General features: G+C 39.9%; 1 protein-coding gene across 2 annotated transcripts in view; it reads left to right on the plus strand.

Annotated features, from left to right (window-relative positions):
• The window catches only part of LOC5573836 (titin homolog), a 60,046-nt gene that overhangs the window by 18,239 nt on the left and 20,750 nt on the right, over nt 1-21,057 (plus strand). For both annotated transcript variants that reach the window (XM_021852648.1, XM_021852647.1), the window contains one exon: nt 17,221-20,245. In XM_021852648.1, the coding sequence (XP_021708340.1) occupies nt 17,221-20,245 (3,025 nt within the window). The remainder of the gene's footprint in view (nt 1-17,220; nt 20,246-21,057) is intronic.

A 21,057-nucleotide genomic window follows, 5' to 3' on the forward strand; every position in this document is an offset into this window, starting at 1 on the left:
CAATGGGAACACAATTCCACGAACGCTAATTGAACAATGTTCTACCGTGTCATCCACGTGATTTTTACTTCGTAGATACCGCCAAGAAACAGAACAAGCTGTTCGAACGTCGGAGTCCCTCTTCAACGCTCACTACCAGTGTCTTCATTATGTCAAGAACGACGCAGACGATTGTTCCTTGTACGCTGCGTCGGTCAACAAGCAATACGAAGCGAACCAGATTGAAAAGCTATCCCATTTGCTGGACGCTCAGGTTCCTAAGCGATCTTCAATCACCGCACATCCGGGCCAGGCCCATCGGGAAGCTGGAAGCTGAAGAAAACGCATCGCTCGCCGACGTTGCCACCTTGAAGCTTGAAACCTGATTGAGGAGTGCAACCGAATCTTCTTGAGGTTGATGACACGCAGACAATCGAGAAAGGTGTGGGGGCAAGTTCAAGTGCTTAAACCCGAAAGGAGAACAAGCCGAAGACACCTTGCTGGTTAGGGGGATCTACGTCAAGGACTACCCATACCAATCACATATCTAAGCTAACTACAAGAGGAAGGGCCTAAAGAAGGTTCCTGCTCCTCAACGGAAACCATCGGAAGTTTTCCACCAAAGCGAAGGTACTTCTTTATCCGAGGCCAGATTCACGCACAGTGCACTACGCCAAGCGACCGGTGGCCTACGCTGCTATCCCGAAAGTTGACGCCGAGTTGCACCGACTTCAAGAAAACGGAAAAATTTCACCAGTCCAGTTTTCCGATTGGGCTGCACAAAATCCGGTTCACATATGTAGTAACTACTTTACGAGTCTCAACAACGGTCAGATCGCAATTCACTGCCGCACCTGCTGCCCGGTGTCAAATCTGCGCTTGGAGCATTCCAGCGGATCATCGTCAGCATGGTTGCCGGCATTCCTGGTGTCAAGTCATATCTGGACGACATCAAAATCGCTGATCAGATTCAAGAAGAGCACGACCGCAGACTGAACGCTGTGCTCCAGCGGATTCATTAGTATGGTTGGTAGCTGAGCATTAAAAAGTGCCGTTCCTCCCTTCCCTACATAAAGTTTCTGGGCCATATCCTCGACGAAGATGGTCTGCACCTGAGAGAGACGCGCGAAGAGGGAAAATATCAACGTCATATGCAGCCCAGATTTCGCTGTCACGAAACGACAAATGCGTCGTGAAAAAGTGAAAAGTATCGTATTCAAAATAAATTATTAAAAACCTCAATCAGTGGAGCTGTTTTTCCAAAGATGCTAATAAATCTAAACACAAGACTAGTTATTTATAATGTCTGCTACGCTTGCTGGCATGAAATTTCACTCAAAATGCCGTTTATGCTTCGGTGTTTTGAATCACAATAGTTTTTTGCTGCGATGGTCATGTGAGAGGTTCAACGGCTTGCTCAAGATTGATGTAAATAATGAGGGGAACAAGAAAAAAAACTCAGCAATCGCAGAAAAAGAAGACCGTCTCCGCGAGTCTCGTCTCAGGTCTGCACCAGGGCCAGATGAAAGAGGTCCGTGCGCCACTCAACCATCTACTGAAGAAGGATACCGTTTGGAAGTGGACTCCCGATTGTCAAAAGTCGTTCGATCGGTTCAAATCAATCCTGGTCGCTGACACACTTCGACTTCCGTAAAGAAATCATCGTGGCCGGAGTCGGAGACGCTTCAAAAACGGCTTAAGCGCCGCAATTCTGCATCGCTTCTCCGATGGCTCGGTCAAAGCTATTGCTCACGCTTCGAGATCACTCACAACTGCGGAAGACGATTATGGTCAAATTGAGAAGGAAGCGCTCGCGTTGTCGTTTTTCGCCCGACAAGAGGTTCTCCAAGTTACCCAGGATTGTGTCATGTTCGGTGATCATGTTATGGTTCCCGAACTGTTTCGCAATCGCATAATCCGACAACTCCACTGAGGACATTCCGGAATCGAAAGGATAAAATCACACACAAGAAGCTTGGTATACTGGCCGAACATCGACGCCCTTTGCTACTGCTGCCAAATCATCCTGCAAGACTACTCTCGAATCGTGGCCTTTACCTTCGAAACCGTGGGAAAGAATCCGTATCGAATAATATTCAGGACCCACAGCACAACTACTACAGCGACGTTGGAGATACTGCAAGAATCGTTCGCAAAGTATGGAAAACCGCATACTCAAATCTGCTAGGGAAGCGATATCCAGCATCTGACGACAGCACCGTACCACCCACAGTCGAATGGAAAAGCTGAACGTTTCGTCGACACACTTAAAAGAGGGCGGAAGAAACTTGTCAAAGGGGAAAATAAGGTAAAGTTCCAGTACCTGCAGACGTTCCTCTCCGTTTATCATCCAACACCAAACAGAAGCACTCTTGATGATGAGACACCTGTAGGGTAAATTGGTATAATGCGTCCCAACCCCAACTTCATTTTCAAGGGATTGAGGCTTCATCAACACGTAAATATGATTACATATCTTAAATATCCGCGAAAAAATGATGTTGCGCATATAATAGCTTTGGGAAGTATGAACAACCAAAAGAAATACCAAAAATATCGGAAATCAGCTTTTTGGCGTAAAACCTTGGATCCGATAGGCAAGCCTCGTTGTAAATGAAACCCATCCTTTAATATTGTACTTATTACAAAAACTTTTACCGGAAGACGACTGCTAATGGACACTTTTAAGCTTAGCAAGTGGTGGAATTCTCCTTGAAAACATTTCTACAACGCTGCGGAACTTTTTCTACGGGAGGGGCATATTGCCCGGTTTGTTTTGAAACGTCAAGATTTGGACCGTTTACAGAAAACGTCTTGTACTCTTTTTATAAGCTATCTGGCAAGGCGGCATCCACAAATTACGTAACGCTCTAGGGGGAGCAGTCTTCAAAATTGCCTTTGCATTGCGTTGCTTTGATTCAGAAAACAAGGAGAAAGAGAATGCACGATCCTTATTTTTCAATCCAACAAGGCTTTGATTTGCTCGAATCATTTCGGTGAAAATACTGCATCATTTTTCTGAATCATTTGTGGCTCCTTGGACTAAGCGGGCTACGCTGCAGAAGAATAATAAAAATTGTTGGTAGGCTTAGCAACTAACAATGTTTTCTTTTCATCGCGAGGTCACAAAGTGCGAGTCAGTACCTATCCAGTTGACAAATAAAATGTTTGCTTCTATAAATGGTGAACTATCTTGCGCGAACATAGTGATTCTCATGAAGCTGTTGTGTAGTATCAATTGATTGAACCAAAAGACTTTTGAAGATGTTAATGTTATCTTTTTTATTATAGCCACAACCAGTTTCAACAGTCTTTCCTGGAGAAAATGATGTGATGTTTCATCATATATGCATTCCTACGACATTGACGTCATGTACGAACAGGAGCATCAACCCTGTAGCGTAGCGGATCGTCTCAAATTTGTATGTGATTTTTGGAACAGACTATGTATTTCAATACTTAGCAATATGTTATCTCATGTTTAATGTCAATAAAAATGTTTTGTATTACCTGTGAAAGTTCTACCATCACGAAAAAATCAGTTAACATGTTATACACACCTCTATTCTAATTTTATTGGCATTGGTTTGACATCCAGTTGAAAAAAAATCAAAAGAAATTTTATTATTTTGCGACATTCCGGCGTAATGTATTTCCTCTGATTTCATAAGACTGGGTGCCAAACCAAAGCAATTCAAATTATTGACAGCTCTATTCTTACTCTAAATTAGACAAAAAAAAAGTTTCCCTATTTAAGTCCATTGTATCCGTTAAGCAAGTTCTATTATGCATAGATGGTTAAGTCTTGCCTGCAACGTTTTTGAACATATGGATTGCCTCATGTCAATAGAAAATATGTTTCTGAGTTATGGCATGATAAGATTATATTGCAGTTATACTGGTGAAATAAATGGCCTCAACTAGCAAAAATATAACTAACTTTTTACACCAAACTGTTTTTTTTTTCGTAGAAAGAGCTAATCCCTGGCCACGATCACAGGGTTTGACGGTGCCAAAGTAGAAGGTGCACCATAATAATACCCGTCTGTGAAACATATCACCTTCCCAATACTTTGGCACACCTCTAACGGTTCATGATTTATCATGAAACGGCTGCAATCAGGCGGAGGATCTGTTAATATGTTTCGGCATATTATCAGGTCCTCTTCGAACGGAGGGACCGCCAGGGCTCATTAGTTACTTATAAACCAGTGCTGGTTGTTTGATGTTTCAATTCGTTTACACGAGCTATAGCATCCTTTGTACTAATCAGCAATGGTGGTTAAGTTTCGAAGCCAACGTGTGATCAATCGTTTTATAATGCAACATAAAAATGGGTGTTTGGTGGAACTGTGCGTTACATTCGTCGTTATTAAATTTAGTGATTGTGAAGGTGCTAATAGTGATTTTATAATAAAATCTATGGTGTTGAAAATTTGAAAATGAAAGTGGAAGTGGTTCTGATAGTTTTGTTAAAAATATAATAATAATGATGTGATCTCTACTAATTTAATTATGGCCATAATACATTGTGCAATCATTTCTCTGAATATAAACTTTATTGCCTAGTTCTTCAAACGTGCATGATAAAAGTGATAATAATGACAGCGAGTGCAGAAGAATGGATCTAAGTGATTTTTTACTGTAACTTTCTTGATCATAGTGCTAAATCGTAGTTTGAATAGTAATTACTCTACAGCAACAAAAATAATGATACATTTAAATTGAGTATCTTTTAATTACATAGTAATGCTAACAGATGGTAAATGGTAATAACAATGAATTTATATGAAAATGATGTGATGTGAAAAGTGGTATAATGGAAAGTATATCTGAAGTGTATTACGAAAGTTGATGAGTGATAATCGGTGATATACGTGATAGTGTCGAAAATAAAAGTGACGATAGTGAGTGATGAAATGAAATGGGGAATGAGGACCTTTTAATAAAACTATTTCGTTCTTCACTTTAACCACTCTAGTAGCATTTCAGGCCTTATCATAGATTGATAGTAGTCTGAACTACTAGACTGCAAAACTACGGCAAGGGCTGATTGCTGCTAGCGTACACAGTGACCATTTGAGCAACATTGCTTAGGAACGTCTGTGTGATGAACGCAATAGAGGCTTATAAAAGCAAATGCTGGGAAGGAGCTTAGGGCAGATTAAGAGTGCCAGTACTACCCCTATCGCTACCGACAAAAAAAAAAAAAAAAAAAAGTAGAAAGAGCTAATCTTTAAACTAATTCTATTATTCATATAAATTATAAGTTAACTCCCATGGTAAGTATATTAGATCTCAACACTTTTATTCATTAACTATACTGATAACATAGGCCCTTAGATAGGTTTCCCAAAAGGGGAATCAAGAAGTTCCAATTGTATACAAAGCTCGCTGAAAACTGGAATTTTGCATGGGGTTGTTTTATGTTTACCGAGGCTAGGAATCCGAGGTCTAGAGTATGCATTTGCGTTGAAATGATTTGAATCAATGATGTATTATTTTTGATCAAGTGAGTACAGGAGCAATTGAATTGAAAAGGCGCGAATCCTACGCGAAGCAATGATATTTTCAAAGCATGCTTTTCAAAATATCTGTGCAGCAATGATGATCTTTGAAGACTGTGGGGGAGGGGGGGAGTAGGGTCAAGCGTTACGGCTCATACAAAAATTTGAATTTTTTCATACAAAAAGCGTTACGAAGGGGGGGGGGGTCAAAAATTTTCAATTTTAGCGTTACGTAATAAATGAACGCTGCCCAAGAGAAAGTTGCGTGCAGAGCATGACCAACTAGGTAAATAACACTTTGACACCAAAAACTATAGAAGTAATGCATTTGCCACTGCGATAGAGCAGTTTTTCCTTAGGGAGGGCGTATTATACCTGTTTACTCTACATTTATTTCCAGGACGACTGGACGTCTTGAAGCCATGCTGTCCGAGTCCAACCGATTCTACGTGTTTTACAGACGAAATTGGGTTGTCATAGACTGACTGAGTCATGAAAAATTTACAGTTTTTTGTAGCATGATCGAAAGAGGACATTTTTCTAAGTGTAATACAATTTCATTGCGCTTCAATATCTTAATTTTGATATTATATAAATGATTGAAAAATATTTCAATGCGTCAACTCAATGACATTTCACTTTACATAATGGCATCTCGTCCCGGAAGAAAATTTTCCGATTCAAAAGTGATTTCCATACTTATTCAAACGTGTTCAAATAGTTCCAGGTCACGAAAAATGTGAAACTTTGGATTCTAGTTCAATTTTATTCAACGTAGGTATATTCAGAATATGTTAGAAACTGGATACCCCTGAACAAGCTTATTCTACCCGTCCCATTCTGAACCAACTCTATTTTTATTTGATTAACGTTTAATTTTCGAAATTACTAAATGACGTACCGTAAGTATGGGTTGAAAAAGAAGACGAAAAAAAAGTTCAACTAAAATTTCGAGTAACTGCTAATGTGTCGATAATTGAACAAAATTCTCCCGGTGTGTATGACAAAGGTCAATAAATTGATGACGATCCTGTGACAGATTTCTGAGATAATCATAGAAATGTGTGATGTTTGACGGAAATGCAAAATAGTATCTTTTTGATCAATAACGTTGTTTTTGTTCAATAAAAGATTTTGTTCAATCTAAAGCTGATATGACTTCAATATTCTTCAAGTTGGAACGCCTTGGGCTTGGAATTATATTTTCCAAGCTTGGAATTATATTTTCCGCAAAGCAATCCGATGCTTGTGAAAAAAGTTATTATACTTTTCGGAAATTTTGCCCAATTCTGTTATTATTGTTATTCCTTTACGTGATGAAAAACGTCGCCTTGCTAATAGGTTGGCGACCTCTGGCTATTGTTTTCTTGCAAAAGTAAGTTTTCCCATAGTAAATCCCATACAAACTTTGAACGGCTGGTGCGTAAATATAGTTATAAATACAATCCAAAAAGTGGACTGGAGCGAGAATATGATTTTTGTCCCACACTAATGGGCAGTGTATTTCTACGCTTAACTGTCACACTATACAATTCGCAGCGCTGATCTAGAACAAAATATTCAGTACGCAATTTTTAATTAGCTGTTTGTGAAAATCGTTTTGAATATCTTTTTACGTTAGCTTTACATCCCATGTGGAACATAACCTGTTTTATGTGTTTGTATTAGGGTAAAAGCACCGGTTTTGGACAGCCTAAGAGAAAATGTCAATAAAAATTAAATGGGAAGCCCTATTTATACTACAAATATGTCAAATGTAAGCTTTCAATCCATATTATATGTGTAAAATATCAAAACTGAGCCAAAACCCTTTTTTCGTTTTAAAAATCCCTTTGGTCAATATAGGCCAACGGAACCAGTTTCGGCCATAGATTTAACTTCGGTTCCTAAATTGACCAATTCTCGCGTAACAGTTCTAAAGGGCCAATGATCAAATTGTAAACAAATCGGGTTTTGATACCATTCGATAGCATTTTCCAACACCCACAAACTATGCAAACATTGTCAATATAATCATAAAACTTACCGTTATAAACTCGGTTTTCAAAACGGCCAATCACCGCTTTTTTCCAAATCATTCATTGGCCCCCACTCGAAAAGGCCAATGATTGGTTCTCGCTCCATCAAGAGGGCCTACAATCGGAAAATTTCGCAAACTGTCATTGGCCTTAGCATGGTGAGAGGCCAATGACTCTCTCTTGCTCATTCATTGAAAACCGAAAAGGCCTAGCCTTGGGCCAAGCACGCTAATAAAATTCTATTTTGGCCAATAAAAAAGGCCCATGCATTGATGAAAATCGAAAATAGGCCAAGCATTTAAACTTATCAATTTTTCCACATTTTTGTCAGTTTTCAGAATAAAATCAATTATTAGCGTGTAGTAATAGTAAATCGTCACTCAACTAGCAAGAAATCACATTGATTGAATTGAATACTGAAAAATAGGAATTGAAAATGTGGTGATAATATTCAAATCGAATTTTCTCAGAGTCAACGATCCGAGGATTGGCCCTTTTGAATTGTTACGCGAGAATTGCATTAATTTCTCATGAGAGTGGCCAAATTAGGAGTGCCCTGGCCAAATTAGGTGTATGGGAGTTAAAATTATAAGGAAAATGAATTGTTTTTCTTATGTTTTGAATCAATTTGGACGAGTGAATGAATGTAGCTCTATCATATGAATGTGATCTACTGAAAAAAAAAGTTTCATGCGGATTGGCTAAGTAAAACGGTGTATGGCTTCAACTGGCGTATGGCCAAAACCGGTGCTTCTACCCTATCGGGATGCATTCATGCGAGCCTGACGTCAAATATGATTGAAATTTTCAATATCAAAATATTATTTCCCCTCCGTTTTTTCAATGAATTTCAGTTAAATTTTCAGGGTCGATCACAACATTCTTCTAGTTATCGGATCCGCGGTCATCGATTAGAAATTCACCGTAATTTTAGATTCATCACGGGGATTACTGAGGAAATCCCACTTGAAGAATCAGTAACCACTTGAATTTCGAGTCCATGGCTTGTGACAAATCAACTTCATGATTTTGCAAACCAAGTCTAAATAAAAATAGTTCAACCATGTTTGGATGACTTGGCCACATGCTGGGTTGTTCCAAATACCGGTTCACTGGTGGAATTTAATGACTACTATTAGTGAAACTGAAACCTGCGACATATCAATTTTCATGAATTTGCAAATCAAGTCTAAAGGTGGTTTAAATGTATTTGAATGACTTGACCACATGTCGGATTGTTCCGAATTCCCGTTTCCCTGGGGGAAATGGCCACTAAATTGTCGGCTCTGAAACCTAGCTGGAAACATCAAACTTCAGAAATTCCCACATCAAGGCTAAAGAAGGGTAATTCAAACGATTTTGGATGGTTTGATAACATGCCAGGTTGTTTTGGATGCCCTGTTCCCCTGACGAAGTGGCCATTATAATGACGGTTCTGAGTTCTATCTTGCGACATATCAAACTACCGTCAACGTACCAGTATCCGCTCATGTTCCAGTAGCCCGCTCACGAGCTTAAAAAGTAATGTAATTTGAGTAAATACACAAAAAAATGTCCACAGTATGATTCAATTTGTCGATTTGAACCGTATAGCGGCTATAGTTTTCAAATTAACTTTGTGCAAACTTAACTTTTTTCAGTGTGAGCGGGCTACTGGAGCATGAGCGGATACTGGTGCACTGATGGTACATGAATTTGCAAATCAAGTCGAAAGAAGAATAGTTTTGGATGGCCTGGCCACATACTGTGTTATTCCGGATAACTGGTTCTTCGGTGCAAGTGGCAAAATATGCTGAAGGTTCTAAAACTTAATGTTCAATATATCAAATATCATGCTGTTGCAAACCAAGTCCAAAAAAAAATGTCAAATGCCCAATCGTGTGAAGATTTCTCGCGGAACATTACTAAAGGACCTATCTAACATTGAGAGGCTCTCTTAGTTTACTTTCTCTTTCATTAATAACTGTGTCACATTAACCTCTTCTGTTGCGTTTTTTGTATGAAACGCTAGTCAAGGAAATTGACTTTCGATCTATAGTGAAAAACTTCCCAAAATCTTTAGTATTCCACTGATATAATCGAAAGAGAACGAGAGAGAAGAGAATCTCTCATTTGTACATAGGTCCTTTAGTAATGTTCCGCGAGATTTGTGTAGTGAATTTTAAGTTCAATTGTTACTCCGCAGAATAACCTTGAATTCTCGCGTAACATTACTAAAGGACCTATCTAACATTGAGAGGCTCTCTTTGTTTACTTTCTCTTTCATTAATAACTGACTCACATTAATCTCTTCTGTTGCTTTTTTTGTATGAAACGCTAGTCAAGGAAATTGACTTTCGATCTATAGTGAAAAACTTCCCAAAATTTTTAGTATTCCACTGTTATAATCAAAAGAGAACGAGAGAGGAGAGAATCTCTCATTTGTACATAGGTCCTTTAGTAATGTTTCACGAGAATTCTCAGATGAGTTTCTGTCAAGCCTGCAGCTGGAAGTGTCGATATAGGAATTTATTACATCTCTTCCATTTATTAAACTATCTAACTTACTCATCCACTCTTTCTTTCACTAACTCATACATTTTCTCATTATCGCACATGCAGAACAGTTTGCTTTCCATCCAAAACTATAAAATAGTATTTCTTCACTTCCTCACACGTGGCTCCGTTTGGCACATGTCACTTGAGCCTTCATTAGGTGCTTTAACAGTCTTGGGGATATACGTCCTCTACATTCGGTACAATATATACATAAGACCAGTCATCTACAGCAGTATGCTTCGCACATAATAGCTCACTACTATCAGTGGCACTGTTATGCGTAGAAATTCATTAAAAAACCCGTATTTCTAGGCATAATAGTCCCACTTTGCACTTTGCACTAATTTAATTTATCACACACCTGGTCAATACGAGGCCTAAATGTGGTAAAATCTTTAAACGCGTTTTTCTCGATAGTATATTTTGGAACATGGGAAAATTATGCGTATAACGGCAGTGTAGTACTATGAAGTATTTCACTCTCTGGGAATTCTGGCCTTGATATTAATTTTTCACGTAATAAATAGAATGAAATATTCATGCCTAATAAACACAAAGCACTTTCGCTGCAGTAATAAATCTGATCCATCAAATATCTCCCTGGGCTTGGGATTATATTTTCCAGGGAGCGATGAATTTTGATAATTGATCGCTGTTGTTAGTAGTTTTGATTAGATATTGGGTGAATTTCAAAGCAATGGCAACCTTTTTATTACAAAATTTAGATTTTATCTTCTGACCTAAAATTCTGGTTAAACTACTGTACTATGCAGTTGGGCTGCACTAGGCTATCACTCATCAAAATTACTTTCACTTCGGGAAAATATAATTTCAAACTGGCGAGAAGATTACGAACTGAGGGTGGGTTAGGAGCACAATTAGACCCTTGAATGTGCAATGTGGGGTAGTAATTGGGAATGCCATTGACGGTTTGTAATCTTCTACGAGGTTTTCGAAAACCAACAGGGCGCGTGCACCGGGTTGCGGATAGGAGCAAAGGGAGATCAATAGCATCTACCTAAAATAATAGAACAAAAAGCCGTTCGATGATTAGGTAATGTTTAGCGATCTTCTATGGTGTTCTAGTACTATAAAATTCTTCACTCACTGGGAATTTTGGCCTTGATAATAACAATAGTGATAAAAACATAAAATAATACCTAATACTTGATAAGTACAATGTAGCTTCAATATAGTAATAAATGAAATAAAATCAATTTTCTATACTTGACAAGGTTTTGAAGACAATCAATGAGTGAAAGAACTACCTATTAGAAAAGCCACATCAGCTAAGGCTATACATATACAAATGTTGGTCATAGGGTCATGGCGAGCATTCGGTATGTACGTCTATGATTGATTCTTATCTAATAGGGGCACTAGAAGACCACGCGGACAATTTCGAAACAAATTATTTTTATACATCGGTCTTACGATCCGAAAGGCTCAGCTATGCTGCAAAGTCATTTTAAAAGCTATTCATTACTACTGTTTAATTGTTTATAATTCTAACAAAACTACATAATTAACTCATTACTAATCACTGTTTCTATATTCTCTTTTTCTCTCCTTCTTATCTGTTGCATGATTATGAGCATCACTAATATAACGCATGAGCATGCACAATAAGAATAATTTCAGGATTGAAAGCAGTACATGGATACCTGGATAGAATAGCTTCGAAAAGGGCGCTCAAAATATAATATTTCTGATCAGGGAAGTATTATTATTAAGGGTATGTATGTTTTTCCATTATTAACACTTAGATCACACAAACAAATGAACTAATAATATCAAATATTTTTAAAATATTTTTATTTGAATCAGTATCGTCAATCAGTGCAAAAACAGATAAAGTTTGTAAAGTTATCACCATCGATTGAATTGCGCTCTGTATAGTAATGTTCAATCAGTATCAAAATCTCCTAAAGCGTCGCATTGTGCCATCAGCAGACCTCATATTGTTATTATTTTGTTGTTTATAAAATTTCTGGAAAGCGATCAGCATATTCTTTCTTACTTGTACAATGGCCGATCTATTTGGAATTTTAATAAGTCAAATCTAACTTCAAAACTCAAATTTAATTGCTCTCAGCACATTTACATTTTGCAGCATTAATCGCATTACTGTGTCAAGTCTTCTCCATTCCCTATACCCTACCCCAACCCTTCTTATCCTTTCCGATGGTGTTCAAGTGGTCCGCATAGACTATTACGGCCATTACCTATCCCTTCCCCCGGCTTTGGACTGACTTGCGCTCTCATTGCCCCACCAAACGCTGCAAAATGAAAATGAAAGTAATAAATCTGATCCATCAAATATCTATATTTGATAAGGTTTTGAAGAAAATCAATGAGTGAAAAAACTACTTATTAAATAAGCCACATCAGCAAAGTCCATACATATACAAATGTTAGGCATAGGGTCATGGCGAGCGTTTGGTATGTATGGTAGTAGCTGATTCTTATTTAATGCGTTACATTCATTGTTCACGTTTGACAATGGGAACATTAAGCTCAAGATGAACCGAGGCCGGGCTTCAGTTCTGTGGTGGCACAGATCTGGAGAGTCGAACAGCCACTCAGACTGTAGATTTGGTCGATTGGTCACTCGCTGGTGAGCAGTCCATCAGGGTTTCAACGTGAGTGGTTGTCTGGTTCTTTAGGTTTGTGCTCTTGTAGGATTGAGATTTGACCTCGGTTCATCTTCACCTTAAATTGACTTCAAAGACCTTGGGAGACACAATTCCCTCCCGTTGGTTATGGGACCTTGCCGCGATGGGAGGGCATAATCCATTAGCCCATATGATGGAAACAAAAGGTGTAACCTGTAGTGGTGGAATCACATTTTGGCATTTTTTTGCTTACAGCCTCGTCATAATTCATATGGCATAGACGCACTAATATCTCGGATGTGATCCAACGGACATTCAGCTCATTGATAGAATTGATGCCCATTTCAAATAATTAATCTATTCGAAGTGGACATTAATACTATTGGTGACGATCAGTTTGCCTTTTGCTAACCAGAATGATCCGTAGCCACTCTTACTATTAGCTAGCTAGACACATCGTTATCATGTACGACGTAGGGAATATTACTCTGAGGAAAATTACTAGTAGATTCACTGAGTACAAATAAGTGGCGACAATCTTATTTTAATATGGTTTTTACATTGCCATAAAAATAAATTCCTCTTTTGTAACAACGGTATAAATAATCTAATTCCAGCTTCATTTTCGCAAAATTTACAAGTAGAAAGTAGGCGTTGTGAAGCATTGCATTTGCCACCGATAAGTGAATCTTGTAGGAGACTGTTATAGAAGCCTAATGTAACTTTACTTTTAAATATTCACTATAAAAATGACTATGGAAAGTAAGACGCTGAGATCGATCATTAGGGTTCACTTGCTAGGTTCGAGAAATTGTTGAACAGACAAGGAAAGTGACTTATTTCTTTAAGGATATATGACCAATAAATACTTTTAACAATAAAAAATGAAATTAACTAGAACTACTACTAAACAGCCAAACTGGACCAAGTGTTTTTTACGGTTTTCGAAATATGTACCCCAGGCATTCAAAATTTCAAAATATTAACTTTATTCGCTGTATTAATGGAACTTATCTGTTTGATGATACATCTGTATTAAAATAGCATCGGAAAAATAAGAACTGATGTAGTTCTTGACGTATCTTTAGAACTCTAAAAAATCATCTAGTCCGGTCTGTCTGAACACCGACCATTTAAGCCTCTAATCTTACGTAAAAGACAGGAGTAATCAGAATAGCACTTAAATGACAAATAATTCAAAACAATTCAAACCATTGACTAGACAGTATTAGTAATGACACTACTATTTCAGACAAATTCTGATGGAGCTGCTGATTTTCACACTGCTTCATTTTCTCAGAAGCAAGGGAATGTGGGTATTTTTCAAAAACTATCACGTCACAATACTAATAAAAATACAGTGATCATGTGGGCACCATAGCCTAGTCCGCCTGAGTATTGGTCCTGGTAGAGGGGAAACTTGGCAAAAGTCAGACCGAGGGTTCAGCCTTGACAAGTTAAGCTGTCAGGCAGCTCCAACTGAATACCACACAAAAAAAGGACCTTGGGAGACACAAATCATTTCTGGTTGGTTATACAGGTAGTTTACTTGATTTTTTAGGCATTTGGAAGACATTGGGGATTCTAATTTCTGTAACGACAAATAACAATTAAGATATACCGTAAAGTGCCGTAATTCAGCGCAGTTAAGGAATAAAACGATTCAAATTGTTAATTAAAAATTAGTATTGCATCAACAAAAAAGCTTTATGGATGGATCGCTAGCAAATCTATTCAAGATTATGGGAAAAATATAAACTAGACTGTATTCATAATTTACAATTGAGATTTTTTTGAAATTGTTCACTCGTTGAAATTGCCTAATTCCGCGCATTTTTTAAACGCTTTTCCATATTCCGCGCAGAAGAATGCCTAATTCCGCGCACTCATCAAACAATCAAATTAACATTAATTTTGATAAGGGGCTGCATCCATTAGTTACGTAACACTTAAAATTGAAAATGTTCAACCCCCTCCCCTTCCGTAACACTTTTTGTATGAGAAAACGTAGAGTTTTGTATGAGCCGTAACTTTTTAGTCTACGTTCAGTTTTTTTTTATTAACTATTTGTCTATCACATGAAATAAAGATAACCAAAACCGTGGCATTGGTACGTGTGAATTTCGTCTAGGGGAATGTGGGGCAATTTGGCCATCTTAAGAAAAGTCGTAATAATTGAAATTTTTAGATCAATACACTAGATACGCACGATTTCCGTCTTCTTAAAAAAAAAACACGAATGAATTTTTTGTCGATTCTTCTGTCGATGGGGTGATATGAGCACCCTATTTTATGTTGTGAAATTATCCCATAGAATCTAACAATTTAATTATTTTATTCACTGAACTGGAAAGTTCAGAAATGAAATACTCTTTCGAAATCTACTGAGCTCATATTTGGCTTAAATATGCTTCTTATTGCATAGTTTTAGACAATTCGGTCGAGAAAAAACCCCCACCTTCTTCTTCTTGGCATTAACGTCCTCACTGGGACAGAGCCTGCTTCTCATCTTAGTGTTCTTATGAGCACTTCAACAGTTATTAACTGAAGCTTTCTTTGTCAAAGTTGCCATTTTTGCATTCGTATATATCGTGTGGCAGGCACGATGATACCTCATGCCCAGGGAAGTCAAGGAAATTTGCACTACGAAAAGATCCTGGACCGACCGGGAATCGAACCCAGACACCTTCAGCATGGCTTTGCTTTGTAGCAAACTGCACTGTTCATACAATACAAGGTTAGTTCGCATTATTGCTTGGAATCAAAGGGTTTTAAGCAAATCAATTAATGGTATCCACTAATGCCACGGGTAACTGAAACTTATTTTTTTAAGCAAAAAGAAACCTCAGAAGAACCTAAGGGTCATCCATAAATTACGTCACACAAAATATGGCCATTTTCAATCCCTCTCCTCCGTATTATCATACTTTTTGTATGGAGGCTTCGTAAATTATGTAGAGATCGTAAAGTTTCCGTGAATCATTTCCCGAGAGTGTGTCGTAATTTGTGGGGTCTTCTACAAATTACGACCTGTTGAACATGTGAAAGATATGTTGTTTTTAGAATAATTCTATATGGATTGTATAATATAAATAAGAATCATAAACAAGTATACATTGCCAATGTTATGTGTGGTTCATTATGCTAAGTAAATTTTGTGCGCACAGATGTACACACTTAATTCAGAATGCCGAATCTCGGCTAATTTCAACCGAGATCCGCACAGCCGAGCTCGTGAAAAAAATCTAAGTGTGTATAGACTATTTTGTTGGGGCTGTGCATAAACCACGTGGTATTTTTCCCTGCAAGGGATCGTCCATAAATGACGTAGCATTTTAGGGGGGAGGGGGGAGTCTACGATTTTGCTACGAACCATGTATCAGGTATGGGAAAATAAGCTACGAAGGGGGAGGGGGTGTCAAAAATTGGTCAAAAGATGCTACGTCATTTATAGACGCTGCCTAGTGGGCTTTCCCGATATTCCGCTTGTACATGAAACGTATGTATGCATAGTTACTTTTCAGAGAAATAGACAGATGTGAAGACGGATATAGCATGTTTTACTTGTTTGTTGTTATGCGAAGAACAGTGCGCGGAATTAGGGCATTATGAAAAAAGACGTGGCCTAATTCCGCGCAATACTTTTTTGAATAAAACTCAATAATCATGCTAATATTTGATAAGATTTCATAGAAGCACCATGAAACATATCTGTAGCAAGTAGTTCCATGGAATATTGCATAAAAAATAAAACATTTTTAATAAAGAAATCGCGTTTGTTGTTGTCCTAGTCTTAGCGCGGACGCTAAGAAAATTAGAAAAATAACGTCTACTCCGACGGGTCTTCACTGATTATTTTTTTATGCCGCGAAAAAATGCCTTATTTGCTTTTATTTGTGATTCAAACTTATTCTTAATCAAAGTAGTCTCGAATAGCATTAAAAGTTGCTGAAAAATTAATGTGTATTTCCATATATAAATAATTTTGTATGAAATGCGCGGAATTAGGCAATGCGCTGAATTAGGGCACTTTACGGTACATAATCTGACAAATGAATTTTTAAGTTGGGATTATCATACTAATGACATGACAGAGTACAACAACGACATTCAACAAAACTTCAATACACTTAGCTTCGATGAATAGTTACGCAATGATTGATTGATTGCTTTACTACTTCTTTCGCTACATAAGTTGATATTTTTAATTTAATATCTCTGATGTTGCTATTCTAAGTTTATTTTTAAAATTTATTAAATAGTAGTTTTTATAGATTTTTTTTTCAAAAATTGTTTCTCCTTACATATATATTTTTATATGTTAAAAATACTACTTCGATATTGAATCACTTTGCTCGTAGGCTCTAAAATAGTCAATAGAATTGTTTAACCTACGGATTGATTACATTTTGTAGCATTATTAGCATTATTGTGTCAAGTCTATCCTATTTACCTAACACCCAAACTAATGACTATTTTTAGCACTGCTTCTCGCTACCAGTCCTGCTTAAGAATATTCTTTAAACGAGTAAATTTCATCTATTTTTCTTCCCTTCTTTTCAGACGAAGCTGGCACAGCAGCCTTCGTCATCCGGTGCTGCTGATCAGCCTCTTCCGGAAGTTTCGGAACAGTGCGGTGACGATCAAGGGCAGTCGCCACAGGCCAGTTCCACACCTTCGAAAGGGGCCACGACGCCAACCTCAAAGCAGCGACACCAACCTCCATCCAGCAGGAGAACATCAACACGTTTGACCTCAATCCGGAATGATAGTCTGTCGTCATCATCGTCGTCCTCTTCCTCTTCGTCTTCGTCGTCGTTGTCCTCGGCGGCTGATTTAGAATCTGGGCCGGATGTGAAACCGCTAAGTGAGGATTGCTTCAAAGTGCCATCAGCTGCTCCGGGGACGCCATGCTGTGATGAACAACAGGAAACGGGGGTCATCTGTCGATTGCCTCTGGATCGGTTGCAAGCCATTCTGGGGGCGCTGAACATTCTGAAGAGTCCTGCCGACAGCGAATCCGGAACCAGCACCAGTCCCAGTCCAACGTACAAGCTGCTCTGCCTGTATTGCGATCGCACATTTGCCAGTCAAACGTTGATGGCCAAACATACGGATCGGGTCCATCGGATACCCAAAGATCGCCGAAGCAGCAGTCGGGTATTGCCCACGGTTAACGATGGAGCTTTTCCCAGCTGCAGCTACTGCAATAAGGGAAAAGTTCTCAATCCTGCCTCGGAAGATCTCTCTCAGTTGTTCAAACATTTAGTCGATCAACATTCCGATCGCTACTTTGCCTGCGAAGCGTGCGCATTGCGATTTCCAAGTGACGAATCCCGGGATGTCCACATGGAAGCCCTGCATCAACCTTCCGTCAGCACTTCGGAAACTCGCACCAGGCCCAAATCGAAAGCAGCCTTGAAAAGCTTCAATCTCAACAAGACCAAGAATTGCGACATCATCACCACGCCTCTCACAATTCAGGTAGATTTCGACACGGAAGCCATTAAGAATCTCACCATCGAAAACATTGAAGCCGTAGATTCACTTTCGGCCGCTTTGGGCATGGGCAGTTCCGCCAACAATTCTTCCACCCGACTCAGGAGTTCGGGGAGAACCTCCGCGCGGTCCGTAACGGCTCCGTCTGGATCGGCCAAATCGAAGGAGTTTAAAAAGTCTAACAAGATGCTGATGCGCTCCTCGGAACCCACCCTCTCCCGACTGGGAATCGCTCAGCATCGAACGCCTCGACAAAGCCGTCGAGCTGCAAATGCGAAAAACCGACGGAAAATCGCCACCGACAGCACCAGCTGTTCATCTTCCCTCTCCGGAACGTCATCTTCCCAGCCGGACAATCACTACAACAAAATCACCAAGTTAAAAACTATTCGCTCGACACTGAACAACCCCAGCGGAACGTCGGAGACCGATTTTGTGGTCTCCCGCGGGGGCAAAAACGACATTGTCAGCACATACGATGAAGACTTCTACGACAGCGTCAATGCAAATGTGCGCCAAAACCTTAGCTGCCATCTGGACGGAAAGCTGGAAGCCCCAACCCCGAACGCTCCGTCGCCAATGAGCCCAGTAATCGCGGTTCCAGCAATCCGATCCACTGTGGTCAAAAGCCCACATCAACCAGAAAGCAAAATCCACGAAGCCACCAACCTGCCGGCGATGACAGTTTTCCCCACGCTGCTCACAATCGAACAGTTCGGGACCGATCTCCTGCCATTGACCAAAATGAAGAAACCCATCACGAAAAACTCCTGGAAGTGGAAATGGGACTTTGTCAAAAAATACAAGTACGTCAACGAGAACGGCAAAATCGTCAAGAAAGTCAAACAACCCACCCTCGGGCTGCGAGATCTGTCCAAGCTGGACATGTGGACCCAGCTGACGATGCGAACCAAGCACGAAGTGATACGAAACCGTCGAAACATCTACGAGCCCAGCAGTTACGTTTCAGACGTTGGCGATTCCCTCCGGCAGGAACAAAGAAAGCAAGTCGACGAGCTGAATCACATCCTGGACTCTCGGCTGCTGCCACAAATCAATCTGGAACAGCACGATCAAAGTATTATCAAACTCGAAGTGGAAGCTCCTCTCGAAGAAGTAGCAGAGTACTCCGATCAGTATTCGGAAAATCAAGAATCCAACACAATCGATGAAGACTTCATTGCAAGCCTGAATCTGCTCCGACTTGCCGACAACAACCGACAGAAACAGGTAGTCCTCAGTGGCGAATGGGCCCGTCCCCGATGCTATATATGCTACTGCTGTGGCGACAAGTTTAATTCGCTCAAGCAGATGGAAGAGCACAAAACCTTCCGGCACCCATACGTCTACTCCACCTACTACGAAATCGTTGGCCGAGAACTAATCGAGAAGCAACTGTTTAAACACTTCTTCATTCCCCTCTCGGCCCTCACAATGCACCGTATCCACTACTCACGCTTGTCGACCTACTCCACTTTCGATCGCCGCTTCCCACCGATTCGACAACCATCCTCCGAATCGACTGCCACCATCACCGAGATCAAGAGTGAAGATTCCTCCTCGAACGAGGCCACCTCCTTCTCTACCACCACTTCTTCCTCGTCACTCATGTCGGTCTCGATCAACACGGCTAGCAGCAGTGGTTCTTCCATGTCCTCCCGCTCGGCACTGGATGCGCTCCTCTCAGCCGGGGACGATTACACTACGTCCTTCACCAACTACCCCGTGGAATCGTCCCCAGTTCGCTGTTCCAAGTGTAGCAAAGAGTGTGTCAATACGCTCGTTCTCTACGCGCACATACTCAACTGCACCAACGACTACATCTGGCTACAGGCCAAGAAGCGTATGAAGTATCGTAGGGCCAACTGCCAAAGGCGCCGCAAGGGATGCAACCGGGCGGCACTGGCTGCTCGCAAGGCACAGATGTCACACGCCCATCAAAGTGCCCAGCCCGGTGCGGTGGAAAAATCCGAAACGGCCAGCAACCATTCCGGAGGGGACGCAGACAGCAGCAGCAGTTGCAGTGGCGCCGGGTCCGAGGCGAAGAAGAAATCCAAATCGTCGCCTCCACGGCCGAAGGAGAACGATAGTAAGTATTTCGTTTTTTTTGCTACCCTCTCTTTCCCTTGATAACTCCAGAACCCCAATGATGGCTTTCGACGGACTCAAAACAAATATAATTTTATGAATATGTTTCAATAGTTACTAGAGGATCTCATATATTTTTTTACAAGGGGGAAATCTGCAATCAGACCCCTGAGAAGGTAACTCAGGAAGCGTAGATATGCCGCACCACCGACGGACCCACTAAAATCATTCCATGGGGTCTACCCCGTTTGGCATAATAGTCGTTTGGTATAACAGTTGTTTAGCCAAATAGTCGTTTGGCAAACTAGTCGTTTGGCAAACTAGTCGTTTGGCATAATTTGAAAAAGGAAGATACTGCAGTGTTACAGTAATATGCGGGACCATAATGTGCGTCATAAAATAGCATGTTCCTTTTCTTCAAATTACATGCAATATCTTAGGCGTTGGATTCATTTTTGTTGAAAAATGCGCTATAATATCCCGGACATAATGACCCCGGAAGTCATGTATGATGTCATTCCAAAAGAGCTTTATTGGATATTGGTTTCCTTGAAAAATGAAGACTGACAACGGAATGTACGATCGTGAGCAATTTATCCGCACTCCTTTGGTTAATGGAAGGAATTTGATCAAATTCAATATTTTTCACAATTATGCCAAACGGCTATAATGCCAAATGGCGATTATGCCAAACGGGATAGACCCCATTCCATACACTGTAGATGAGTAATTCTGGCTGAATTACTCAAGCGGTGTACAAAATGCACAGCCATTACTTTTGGCCTTAGACCCTTTTCTCCCCGGAATTCTCAT

The sequence above is a fragment of the Aedes aegypti genome, chromosome 3 (genome assembly GCF_002204515.2).
Source record: "Aedes aegypti strain LVP_AGWG chromosome 3, AaegL5.0 Primary Assembly, whole genome shotgun sequence".
NCBI lineage: Eukaryota > Metazoa > Arthropoda > Insecta > Diptera > Culicidae > Aedes > Aedes aegypti.